The sequence below is a fragment of the Psittacula echo genome (genome assembly GCF_963264785.1).
Source record: "Psittacula echo genome assembly, chromosome: 5".
Taxonomy (NCBI): Eukaryota; Metazoa; Chordata; class Aves; order Psittaciformes; family Psittacidae; genus Psittacula; species Psittacula echo.
This window is the reverse complement of record NC_137739.1, coordinates 71,170,524-71,184,516: the sequence shown is the minus strand read 5'-3', so window position 1 is coordinate 71,184,516 and position 13,993 is coordinate 71,170,524. Positions and strand designations below refer to the sequence as shown.

Here is a 13,993-nt window from a genome sequence, read left to right as displayed (position 1 = left end):
GTCACACAAATGTAAATCCATTGTTCATCATTTAATAATTAAAACAGATCTAAATATTATGACCCACCTCCAGCTCAGCACAAAGCATTCATGTCAGGCTATTTATATATGACCTCAAAAATGCACATAAAAAATGCACTGGGAAAAGGTAAAAAAAAAAAAAAAAAAAAAGAAGCATTTTATTAACTTTTCACATCTAAACCTTAAATGTGAACTTCGGATATGCCTTATGCTTCTTGAGCTAACAGGGATATCCAATTAGGAACATGTACTTTCTGTATTTAGACAAAGTCAAGAGAGACTATAGTGATCTGAGTATGAACTATTAATTTGTAGGATAAAAAAAATGTGGCCTTCTTTTTCCTAATTGTCTATGTAACTGTGGCAAAGAGACAGCTTTAAGACAAAAGTCAGAACTGTTCTTAGCCAGTGATTTCAAAGAGTCAACTGAGCATGGTAACAGCAGTGTGGCAGCTCTGCCTCGACATTTCTCGTAATTGCTGGAGGCCAACACGCATCCAGCTGATTGCTTTTGGCATGCTGCAACCACACTGCAAGAATGAGAGAAAAAGAGCAGCTCTCCTCTGGGAAGGTGGTCACTCACCTCCAGGCCCCGGGCAGGCACTTACACACACGTGCACACACTCAGTGTCCTCTTCCCTTGGAAAGACACTTCCCTGTGGTCCGTGGGGATGAATTCAGGCCATTCCCCAAGCTTTCCTTTTTCACCCTGCGCCACAGAGCTGACACAAGACTAATTGAAAAGCACTCAGCGAAGCCAAAACCACCACAGCCAAACCGCTGGATTCAGTCCCAAACACCTTCATTTGTCACATCCCAGCTTTGTCAGCTACTCCAACAGGAGCCTCATGAAGTTCAACAAGAAGTACAAAGTTCTGTTCCTAAGGAGGTACAACCCCATGCACCAGAATGCGCTGAGTGCCATCCAGCTGGAAAGCAGCTTGGCAGAAAAGTACCTGAGGGTCCTAGTGGACCAGACTGAACACAAATCAGCAATACGCTCGTGCTAGAAAGAAGGCAAATGGCATCCTTGCCTGCATTAGACAAAGTACTGCCAGCAGGTCAAGTGAGCTGATCCTTCCCATCTACTCAGCACTGGTGAGACCAGTGCTTGGAGTGCTGTGTTGAGTTCTGGGGTCCCCAGCACAAGAGAGACATGAACATACTAAAGGGAGTCACAAAGGCCCACAAAGATAACTAAAGGACTGGAGTATATCTCTTATGCGGAAAGACTGGGAGAGCTGGGACTGTTCAGCCTGGAAAAGAAAAGGCTCAGGGGTGGGGGACAGATATTAATGTATATAAATGCCAGGAGGAAAGGTGCAGAGGACAGTGTCAGGCTTTTTGGTGCCCAGTGACAGGGCTAGAGGCAATGGGAACAAAACAAAACATGCGATTCTGTCTGAGCACCAGAAAACACTGTTTTACTGTGAGGGTGACTGAGCAGTAGCACAGGTTGGCCAGAGATGATGTGGAGTCTTCATCCCCGATATTCGCAAAAGCTGTATGTACACAGTCCTGGGCAACTGGTCATAGGGGGTCCTGCTTGAGCAAGGGGCTTGGACAAGATGACCACAGAGGAACCTTCCAATCTTAACAATTCTATGATTCTGTGACCTTTTTGATGGCTGATGGTTAATGATTCAATGTTTATTTTCTGAAATTTAGGGCATGGATTTGTACAGTGATTAGATGAGGATCGGGAGAAGAGTCAGGGGCTGACAATAATAGGAAATGGCTTCACGTAGTCTCTCGAAATCCTTTCCCATGGTGCTTCACAGACTGAGACCACTCACAAAAATATGGGTTTTAAAAATACCTCTCCTCTTGTAAAAGCAAAACTGGTGAGAAACCCCTTGTCATTGTCTTCAGTAAGAAAAATATTAACCACAAATACAGAAAGCCTGGGGAAGTTCGGGAAGATGTACCACAAGGAGATGGAAGAGTAAGACTTATCAAACAATGACAACTCTTTTGCTGTAAAAATAAAAAAGAAAGGAAGAACTATGACTTTTTCAAATACTCTCTTTCTACCTTGAGGAGATCATCAGTGTCATGTGAAAGAAAGAAGTATTCAAGGTTACCACTCTGCTCATCTGGTCTGACCTCTTCTTTTCACAAGGCAAACCATTTCATTGTGTTCTTTGTCCACCAAGACCAAAGCTTTGCTTTGTGCTAGAGCAGACCTTTTGCAAAAACCCTTCCAGCCTCGTTTAGAGACTTCACATTTTCACATTTCTTTAAGCCCTGTGAATGCCATGATTCTGGACACTGGAAGAACGGAATACACTAGCATGGTTTTTTTCTAATTCAGCACAAAGTTGAGCATTATTCTACCTGCTCCAATCTATCCATCTGCAATAGTGTGAAAAAATACCAAGTTCTTTTGTTTCCTATTTACAACTCAAGAGAATTAAAAACATAGCAACAGCAGGTTGCTGGGATACGAGTGGGAAGGTGAAAATGTATACAGGCTTCCTCATGTCTGAAATAATCTGTATAGAGTACATTCCTCTGTTTCTTGACCTTGTTGTAGACTAGATAAGTTCAGAATTATATTTAAAACCAATGTGTATGTTTAAATAGACCAGGCAAAATTTGCATAGCTGCACACTGCTGTCAATGTTTTTTTTCAAACAATTCTCCCTTCTTTTCCTCTAGAGAGAATTGAAAAGAATGGCAATTTTATCCCATGTATTAGTAACTGCCTGTCCTCACAGATACTTTCTATCTGGAAGGAGTTAAGGAGCAGCACAAATAGCAGGTGTAAGAGAGGGAGGAAAACATGAGGGAAAAGCAACACTTCTGATGCTCTCTTCAGCTTATCTGGACTGTGTTTTTCTTCCAAGGCACCACTTGAAAAATAATACCCTGAGCTTGCACCACTGCACTCAAATTCTCAGGATAAGGGCAACATCATCAGCTCACGCACCAAATCAGGCAAGCAGCTGCTTCTCCTTACAAGAAGTTCAACTGGGTATTTCAGAGGAAGATGTTAACTACCTCAAAGTAAAATTCTCGAATAACACACACGTAAAATGATTGTTGCCCCTGGTTCTCTTTAATTATTTTCTGATTCATGGATGAAACCAGAAGAATTTGTGCCCCTGTTTTAAAAAAAAGAAAAACCAAAAACAAAACACCACCTTCATGATCTGCATTCATTCTCATGATTCAAAACAAAGGTTTGCTTTTGAACAAGAGCTTGGCAAAATATTTCCCTGGTTTGATCCCTTACTCAAATTAAAATTCCCACATTCTCAATAAATTGCAGATGAAGGTTTAAGAGCTCCATACAGTTACGAAAATAGGATTTGAAGTTGGCAAGCATTCTGATGGATGTGAACTAGTCTCTGCCTTGGCCCAGCTGTAACTACCCTTGCGAGCATGCTTGTTTTTTTCTTCCTCCATACATTCTAGTCCCAGTTAAATATTTTATATCCACAAGACATTCTGATGCTCTAATTCAGGCTGCCAATTTGATAGCCCTCTGTGGGGCTAACTGAGCTGCGGGTGACTTAGTGGAATACTTCACACAATAGCTGAGCCAAAGGTTTCTCTGAAAAGAAAAAAAAGGGAGTACTAAATTAATTTTGCTCCACTAGTGTTTAAGACACCTTCCCTGTACAAACATCAGTAGTCAACTGGCACACCCAATACCTTCAAAGATAACAGCAAATAGTTTCAAATATAAGTATCTTCAAGACACAAACCCCTTTGAATTCAATTAGGAGTTGAAAAGTTGCAATCTCTCTGACTGGATTTGTTTACAGGTCCAAATACAGACTTAGTCACCGAGCTAGCAGCCAGGCTGGAAAAAAAAAATATAAAAAATCTCTAGTACATAAACTATGCTATGTTATTTTAAAGCTAAGTTCATACATCAGAGTTTATGAAGAGTTTAAAATCTCAAGGCAAGATGTTAATGTTCTTTATAGTGCACTTGCTCTGAAATATCTAGACATGGCTAGTTCCCCCTAATAAAACATCAGTGTAGCTCTACTGGGTTGCAATTAACCTTTTTGTCAAGGTTTGTCTGGTCTTAAAAGGATCAGAAATAATGATGTCTTTTAAATCAGTTTAACAGGGAACTATCCAATGTCTTAGACTGCAATGAAAACACTTGAGTTAAGAATTATATTCTGTATGAAAAACAACTGCAGAGGGCAATTACAGTGATGCTTATGTGTATTCCTGCCTGCAGGAGTATAAAGAACACCTCAAGACCATGGAAAGGTGGTTGTTCTCCTCTCACAGTGAAGAACAAAATGGTTGACATAAAGAATGTTTAAATAATACATACTCTATGACTAAGCCACAAAAGCAAAGAACTAGCATCACTCAGGCAGTATAGCATTCAACTGACAACATGGATCATCCTTTTGCATAAATAGTTAGTATCTACAAATCCCAACTATTTCTAGATGTTCAGACAGTAAAATCATTACAATAGCTGGCTGTTTGTTCTTTATTGCAGGTTAAGCATGGTTGAAAGAGCTCATTATCTCTTCAAAAAACTTAATCATCCTGGTTTTGCTTTGCTAGAGAGAGAGGGATGAATGGGATTCCTGAATAAATAGTAGTCGAATAAATAGTAGTCAAACAAATCTCAATCACTCCCATGATGCAGTAAAACTGTTTATGAACTGAAGAACCACAGAGTCTATTCAAATGTAATTCAAAATATTAGGATAAATTTCCTGATTTGAAATTCCGTGTATTGCACTGTTTGATAATGCACTTCACTCTTCGGATAGTTTTCACATCTGACCTCCATTCTAGCTCCATGTTTTATTCCCAGTTACCATCCACCCACTGCAAATACTGGGGAGCTCAAAATGGATGAAGAATTAGCAGGTAATCTTGGACATACTTTACCTCTCTGAGCTTCAGTTTTTTCTCCTTATAATGAAGCTAATGCTAATGACCTACTTTGCAAGCCATTTTGAGATGTACTGATGTAAAGTGCTAAGATTTATACACCACTGGACTACATTAGGCATATGATGCATTCTTACATGAAATTCTGACATAGCCATAAGTTTACAGTGCTCAACTTCTTAAATTTCCCATTCTGCAACTACAGCTAAACTTCACACACACGCATAGGGCCACCAAGGGCTTATTTCCCACAAGCAGATAAGAAAAAAAAAAAGGTGCAAATTTGCCACCACACCAAACAAAAAAGACCAAGCTGTGCAAATATCAGTCAACTGCCTTTTAGAAGTTTGTCAGCAAAATGGTACCATTCAATGGTTAAGGAAAAAGGACTATATCAGCCAAAGGCTCAGGGTCAAAAGGAAGGCAGCTGCTAGAAAATGAAATGAAAAAGTAGCATGCAACAAAGCCCTCAATGATGGAAAGAAAAACGGAACAAGTAAACATGTGAATAAGAAATTATGGCTTATGAGAATGGACATGGAAAGCTAAAGACACATGGAAAAAGTCCTTCTCTGGCTAGATTTATTACTGTAACAATGAAGTTTTTAAAGGACTCCTAGAGTACAACCAAAAGGCTTTCTGCACTCATATGCAGAAGGAGCAAACAGGCTGACCCAAATAATTACAGGTTGCTCAGCTTGATCTCAGTGCCAGGCAAAATGAGAGAAAAGTCAATCTGAGTTTCAATATGTTTAACAAAAAAGAAAAGGAAAGGAATGTAATAATGGCTGTCAGTAGAGAATGATGTAAAATGCCTCACAATGTTAATTTCATTATTTTATAAGAGTATAAATTTGGTTCAGGAAGACAGCCAAACATCTTGACAGAAAAAGCTGAAAGCTAAACGTAACAGCCAGCCAGAGCTGCAGTGTATGTATGATGTATGCCAGAGAGGCATGAGCCAGGGCTCCCTGTACTAGCACTACTTTGCTGGGGCGGGGCTGGGCTGGGCAGCAATGCGGACCACCAATTTCATGAAAACCTCAGCGGCTGCCCTGGGTTTGCTTCTGTTGTGGCTGAAACCAGGACAGCTCCCACCTGCAGCCAAGGACCCAACAGCTTCCAAACAGCCACCATGCTTACCATATAACATCAGCTCATCCTGGTGCTGCATTTGAACCACCTGAGAGCCACAGGTTGGCCAAGCCCTCTTGTATGGTAATCTTCACTGAACTGACACTCACAACAAAATATTGAGATACGCAGTTCAGTAAATTACAGCTTAAATGTATGAAGAACTTGCTACCTGGCAGATACCTAACAAGAAGAAATGGAAAATAGTAAAAAATTTTTACTGAGAGACTTCTGGACCTTCAGTGGACAGGTCCCCTTCTATTCAGTGCTTTATGGTTTGAAAGTCAGTATAAAATGACTGATAAAATGTCAAGATGACAGGAAGAATAGAGGAATGTTAATCAGTAGGGAGGGCAGTCACGCAGGATGATGTGCTTGATAACCTTGGCATGTGCCATTAAAATGAACTTTAAATGGAAATCAGATATCTAGGCAAAAGCAATGCAAATAGTATCTCCAGCATGGAAGGGGGAAATGCAAAGAATAGTTCTGAAAGGAATCCAGAGATCTTAGTAGATGAGCAATTCAGTATGTGGTTTGCTTTGGCAAAAAGGCTGCCTACTCCTTGGATATACAACATGTAAGAGAGGCTATACAACAGCTTGGAGAGGCTGAGCAATCGGCAATATTGAAGAGTTAGCTGTGAGCCCACCTGGCTACAACACTGGCCACAGCAACTGACTGGGAACCTGAAAGGCTGAAATTCATCGCACCATGGCTTCATCCCTACTGCTGTCAATGAGCTAGATTAAAGTGCAGATAAAACGTCTGAGGATCTGTCACCACCAGACCTCCAAATTCAGGCTAGGCAGAGGCTTAAGGAGCTCGATTCATTTACTTTATCAGAAGAAGGTAGAGCAATGACTTGATTAGATGTATAAGTGCCTTAATGGGACGTTTTTAGTATAGGGGGAAAAAAATGCATAAGATGCTACTGCAAGAAGCTGAAGCAAGGTTACTTTAAATACGGGACTTTTTTAGTATAGTGGGGAAAAAAATGCGTAAGATGCTACTGCAAGAAGCTGAAGCAAGGTTAATTTAAATATGACACTTTTTTAAAGCCAAAAGTGCAATGAAAAAGCAAGAAAAATATTAAGGAATGTGGTGAGTCCTCAGTCTCTTCAGACTTTTAAGTCAATACTGGATATTTGTCTGGAGGGGATGATTTAGTTACAAGTTCATGGGTTCAGCAGAGGAGTAATTTAGTGAAATGTAATGTCCTGTGATATAGAGATTAGACTCTTAATCTCTCCAGCTCTACTGTATTTATACTCATTTTATGTATGGTTTATGAGTGTTCAGCTTTCTACACAGAAAGCGTATCCATCTACAGTTACTGCTTTAAGGATCAGCTTCCAATTTAATTCAGTCTCTCACAGGGTTAGATTTTATTTCAATGGAATTTCTCTTTTATCATTCCTTGGAGTCATCTACTCTTGACACTGGAAGACTCTTGACACATGTCCTGGCAAATGACCACTTCTCTTGTCCACAAAGTCCTTTTCTGAGATGTAGGTATCCCTGGATGCTGCACTCTAGACCCAGGGGAGAATGGAGAGAGGAAGTGATCTCCTTGGTGCCTGAAGGCACTGGAGGTTGAAACTCTGCAGATCAAAGCAACAGGAAATAGAACCAGAACAAGTGAGCCTCTATAGCAGCAGGACCCTTGTTATTACAGCCATGGAAAAGTGCAATAAAAACATAGTAAAGATATCCAAATTGTGACCTATTAAATTACTGTTATGGATTACTGTCAAGGTGATGTATTCAACAGGGTACACTGTGCTTCAGCTAAAGGTAGAAACTTCATTTTCATGCTCTAATCCCTCCACCTACTTCTTCTATTATCACCAGGATTGATACCCCTCAAGGAAAAAAGTTCCAATGTGCAACTAGTTATATATGCTTAATAACTTGCACTTATTAAAGATAAAAATGGATCAGAATTATAGGCTTAGCAAGGATTAGCAAGCATAAGTGCATATTTCTGCAACTACTACACTTTTTATAGCCCTGTCACACTCCGATATAGAGTTGCATCATTACATAGAGTTATATAACCACAGAGAGTTATATCACTGGGAGCATTACAGCATAGTCCCAGTCAGTCTTGACTGTCAAAGTCTGGCTTGATCAAGTGAAAGAAAAAATAAAAAAAAACACACACAAAAAAAGAACAAACAAAAGAAAAACAAACAAACATCAAGCAAACCAACAAACCCTCCCACCCCCCCCAACAACAAAAAAGAAAATCCACAACTTCAGGATACTACTGTGCCATCTCCTGATCCCATCTGTTAACAGCACATGGTTCTGAATTGTAAAAGCCCCATTAACACATCTTTGCATCCTAATTTAGCATCCCCTCAGTATTCACCAGTTATTCCCAATCACCTCCAGCAGATGACAAGCATGATATTTCACTCAAAAGAGGCTCAAGATAACCAGTGAGAATCCTAGACAAAAAAACCTTGCAAGTTTACCTAGAGGACACATTTTTTGTTTACTGATGACAACAAAAGGAATAAAGCCATTGCACAACTACGTGAAACTCCACTATTAGCCAAAAAACGATGGGGTTTTTTTTCAATCCTTAAACTTTCAGTTCAATACCATCTACAGCACTCCTGGCTTCAAATGGTGTTAACATTTGAAGTAGCCCCATTTGTTCTTCTAACAGTTAGGGCCCAGAAAAATGGCTTATCTTTTTTCTGACAAATAAACCTAAGATTATTACCACTGTGTGTCTTTGAAGGGATTGACAGTCTTCAGATGTTTTTAAAAGGCCACTGGGTAAAGACAGAATAAAAGCACAGCAAGCTGATAAAAGCATCCAACTGTGACCCTACAGTGGTACAAACATTAAAAAAACAGATACTTTGGGATCTATTCTCTGAAAGAAAATACATAATGCAATCTTTCATACACTTGTAATGGTCTTCTATTGCTTGTGTAAAGCATTCAGCCAGGACACCTGGGGATCTGGACCTATACCACCACAGGCATACCTATTCAGTACCTATTACTTGGTACTGAATCGAGATCAGGCAAATATTCATATTACCAAAGAGGAGCAGGAGAAGGAAAGAAAGAGAGACCAGACAAACAGCACAGCTCCTTCTCTGGAAAATCAGGCATTGTCCCAGTGACCATGAAATGCAGCCATCATCTCCTGTCACGTCCACTGCCCCATCACTAATTCTCACACCTCTTCTTCCACACTGCCACCATCCACAGCTCATTCAGTCACCGACTCAAGAGCTGGAACACTACAAACCATAAACCAAGCCAACAGAGAGTATTCTCCCTACCTCCAGACCAGCACAACTGCCAGTGGCATCTTTACCCACTTAGTAAAGTGGAGTAAACAGGTCAAGCAGGTGGCTCATGTTTCCTTCCGTTATGATCTTCACTGCTTCTACTGAGACGCTAGAATATTTTTACACTTTTGAATGATTAGACACTTTCCAAGTAATTTTCCATTACAAGGATACAACACTATTTTTTGGTCAGTGTTACACTGCTATATATCATATGTCTCCCACACATTGCCCAGCGATAATAGATGCCATATAGCTATCAAGAAAACAATACAGTCAAATCCTCTGTGCCAAACTGACTCTATCCTCTCAGAAAACAGGAGTTTTGATCTCTGCCACTATATTTTATTAGAGGCAGACAGGTTTTAAATATCCCTTTTCCCCAGTCTTCCTTTCAGTCCAATAAGATTCAACAGCTTTCTGAACTGCAGCAAATTCAGAGTCTCTTGGGTGAGCCAGGAAAATTTTTCATTACTTTTACTCCCTCCTGCAAGCAAAGCCCCCTCCTCCCTCTCCTCCTTTGTGACAGCATTAACACACAGCAAACAGCGAATGCACAGGTAAGCAGAGACACACGCCATCTGTCATACTGCCCCAGACCTCTCTTAACTTCCCTCGCTTGCACAGGGCTCATCCCTGTGGTGTCAACTGTATTTTCTGTCCTGAGCCTGTAAATAAGCATATTTTTAAGCTCAGTTCAGGAAAAAATTCCCAACTCTCCATTGCAATGAGCTTTGTAGTAAGATAACTATTTTATGTCCTGTTTCCACAAATACAAAAAGCTCCTCAACACTGCTGAGCATTCTCAGCACCAGAGCAGTGTTCCCTGTTCCCCAAAACTGCTGTTCCCTTGCAAGGTCTACATGAGATGCTGACCACTTTGCAGCCACTGCAAGCAGATCTGGCAACCCAACCATTTATCTCCAGGAGCCAGGACACACAGACACCCTGCAGTGTAGATACACCCATTGTTATGATTTAAATACCAAATACTTGTGCCTTCTGGGAGCATGATATACTGAAGCTTCCCAACAAAGCAACATACCTTCGAACAGTGCAGAATATATTGGTACTGAGAGATTATTGCATAACTACATCAATATTTTATATCTGTTGAATTTTTTATCTCAAATTTACTGCTCCCATAAGTAATAGACAGTAACTCATCTGCGCCATAGTTACTTATGTATTATGTATTGCATAGTCCTGGCAGAAATTCTGAAGAAAAACCCTTCATCCTTATCTTAAAAATAAAAAAAAACCAAAACGAAACCAGTTCTTTCAATGACAAATCCCAGAACTCAACAGCAATATTTTACTGGAATGCTTTTTATGAAAGTTTAAAAATTCTCCAATAAACTGCAATGTATATTTTTACCAATCGCATAACTCAGAAAGTGGCCCAACAGTTTCTAAGCACATTGTAATGTTATCTGCAGGGACAATGAATTATGCATCTCTCATAGAACTACGTCTGACAAAACAACACTGTGATCCCAGTGTCATGGGATCCTGTAGATCCACCCAGTTGAAATAGAAAGCGTAATACAATAGTGCCGTTTTCCCAACCTTGTAGTAAAATGGTGCAAATATTCAAATATCATTATATATATATATATAAAATATAAAAGACAAGCTCTAATTTATGCAAAAGCAGAAGAGAAATCTGCTTTTTGGTTTGTAATTATGGAGCTTGTTGGATATATTGATCAGTGTTAATCAATGCTCTAATCAAAACACCCTTAATACTCTAATCATATGCCTTAAAGAAATTTAAGAGATGTGGCTGTATTGTAAGCGTTTTTTAACCACAGTCAAAATTCTCTGGCTGCTGATGACAATATTTTGCAATGTTCATCATTAAGACCTGGCATTTTAACTAATAATATCCTACACTGGAGAACAGCAGTACGCAAGTTATGCACTTCACAGCTATTGCTCTCTCCTGTAGGAATGTATATTGTTCCTATAATGGATGCCAGATGGATTCTGCTCCTCCTCAACCACAAGACAGTCCCCCATCACACCCCTGACTCCCCAGGGAAGACAACCAAGTACAAATCTCCCAGGCCAAGAATCCAAAGGAGGCAAAATTCATCATTTCTGCATATGGGAACCACCTTTAGCCTTTTTTACCTCTCCTCCTGCAAGCACACACTCAATGCAACTACATACTGCAAAAAGTGGGACAGAGCTGGTGAAAGGAGAGGGTCTAGGGGCTGGTTCCATGTGAGATACATCTTGATCTCCCCAGTTAGCATCAAATAGGAAATCCTGCAAAAGGATCCTTGCAATGACTGGCTTTTTCCTTGATGAGCTCCCATCAAATATTATATATACTACAGCAAGGAGTCAGTTCCATGCTCTCAGACCTCTACAGTTAAACTACTTCAATTAACTGGCATTTATCCTAAAATATCTAAATTATTTCCAGGCAGAATTCCATGTTATGGAGCAGAAAGTGAATTAAAGGAATATTTGCAGGTTGCTAACTAAACTGTAGAGGCAGCAAAGCTTATGATGGCTTATGATATCCTATATCAGGGTCTTCTAACTTTACGGGTGATACTCTTTAGACAAAAGAATCTCATATTTGCACTTAAGCCAAAGAGAGGCCTTTCGTTTTATTTTAAGTCTGCCTTTATAAATCTACTTTTCACTTATCCAAACACATACAAGAAGTGTTACCTAGACCATAAGAAAATAGTTTAAATCCTGCTTGCATTCAAATGACACCAAGTTTATTCTAAGGAAGACGGTTTTCAGCACATACAGCTCTTGGTGAGAAATTAAGCCTTCTACAAGCACAAAGAGAAACATATAGCAAGGAATAAACTGCTAGAAGGTAGCTTACACAGAAGATGGGATGTAGATGCTGTAGCATAAATGCACTTCTTTATGTGAATATGTACTATTTTACTCAAAGCAATATATATGTGAACTTGACACAAGACACATCTTAAACCAAAGCAGAGGATGCTTCTATATCCCCTCCACCTTTCCCTCCCAGTTCTCTCTTGTACAAAGCTGTGAGTCTGGCCATGGTTTCTTAGGTGATGAGAGCAAGGCACATCACAACAAACACTATCACCAGCAGCCGCTAAGTAAAACTACGATGTCCACCATTACGCAGTCATCCTGGCTGACCAGTAATAAAGGACCCGAACAGGCTGTTTCTTTCACAGTTGATCTCCAGGAGTGAGAAAGGAAGGAAATATCAACATCTCAGCACAAAGGAGCTGAATTTTTTTTTTTTTCTGAAAAGGATACCAGCCCCTTAGGAGAAAGGTTTCCCAAAACAACACAGCAGCAAAGTTACTCAAAAATATGAAATTTTTAACCAATGCCAACTGTACCGAAGAAGTAGCGAAATGACAAAGAGACAGTTACAAAGGCTTGTAACTCTGGCAAAATATTACTGGGGAATTTTCACTTTTGATGATTTATTATATTTTATTTTTAAGCAATAATTTAGGAGAGTGGCTTTGAAACTCTGACAGGTCACAAAATATTTCCTGAATTCAAGACACAGATCACAAGCATGAAATGTCCCTGTCACAGGACTAAGCTCAAGCATGTACTTTATCATTTACAAAAAAATATTAGTGTCTGTCATATTTACCTTTTGTTGAATCATCTTCAATCGGTTGTTTGAATAAAGTGATATCCTTAAAAGTGCACAAGAACAAAACCACTTTTTCATGCTCATTTCTTATGGGTGCAATTTGCATGTAGAACCAAACTGGGGTTCCTGAAGTAGAGAAAAAAAAAGACATTGGACTGTGTGGCAGCATAAACTTTCCCCATCCTGTACACAGAAAACTTCAGTATTTCTGTGTTATTATAACACATGTGTAGTTTAGGATCATACCTCAATATTTCTACATCTTCCAGATCTTTTAATTTTAGCCCCTAAGACTAAAACAACATATTCCCATTTTTACAGCTTCATTAATCTGATCAATGATAAGTAGAGACACGAGGCTTTATAAAACTCAATTCTGAAATAACAGATATTATTCTTGCCTTCTTGCTCTAGTTTTTCCCCAGCATGCTTCACAAACTTAGTGTCTGCAAGGTAGGAAGGCAAGAAAAAATGGACGGATGGCATCTTTGATTCTTTCCTCACATAGTATGAAGCTATCAAATCTGAAACTGATGGAGTATACTGTCAAATGCTCCAAATTTGATGCTACTCCATTATTTCAGAGGAACTGAGCTAATTCAGACATAGACCATAAATGTGCTATCAGGAAAAATCAGCAGATTCAATTTCCTTTTTGCGTTTCAGGTCATACCCTCCATTGTCCTGCCCAGTGGAGCACAATCCCAGTGCAGTTATATCTATTTAGCTTTTGAAATAAATGCAGAATATTTTAAAATCCTACCACTCATCAAATAAACAGCCAAAAAATCCCTACTGTGTTGGAATAGTTAGCATGGCTTTTGGTAAATCCTTACTGTTCACACAGGACTCCTGCAGGTGCTCAGGAGCTAAAAAGGGTCTTATTTCTTCCTAGGCTGAAATGCATGTGGCAGTCCCCCATGTACATGCAGGTCTGCTCTGTAAGGGGCAAAATCCTAAAAGACTTTAATCATCCTGCTTAGAAACACCCTGTTCACCTGCAGGGGCATAA

At 39.6% G+C, this 13,993-nt stretch overlaps 1 protein-coding gene across 1 annotated transcript in view; it reads right to left on the bottom strand.

Annotated features, from left to right (window-relative positions):
• The window catches only part of KCNH5 (potassium voltage-gated channel subfamily H member 5), a gene marked incomplete at its 3' end in the record, with an annotated part of 154,439 nt that overhangs the window by 116,838 nt on the left and 23,608 nt on the right, over nucleotides 1-13,993 (bottom strand). Inside the window, exon 4 of the mRNA XM_080617796.1 lies at nucleotides 12,979-13,107. Coding sequence (XP_080473922.1) covers nucleotides 12,979-13,107 — 129 coding nt within the window. The remainder of the gene's footprint in view (nucleotides 1-12,978; nucleotides 13,108-13,993) is intronic.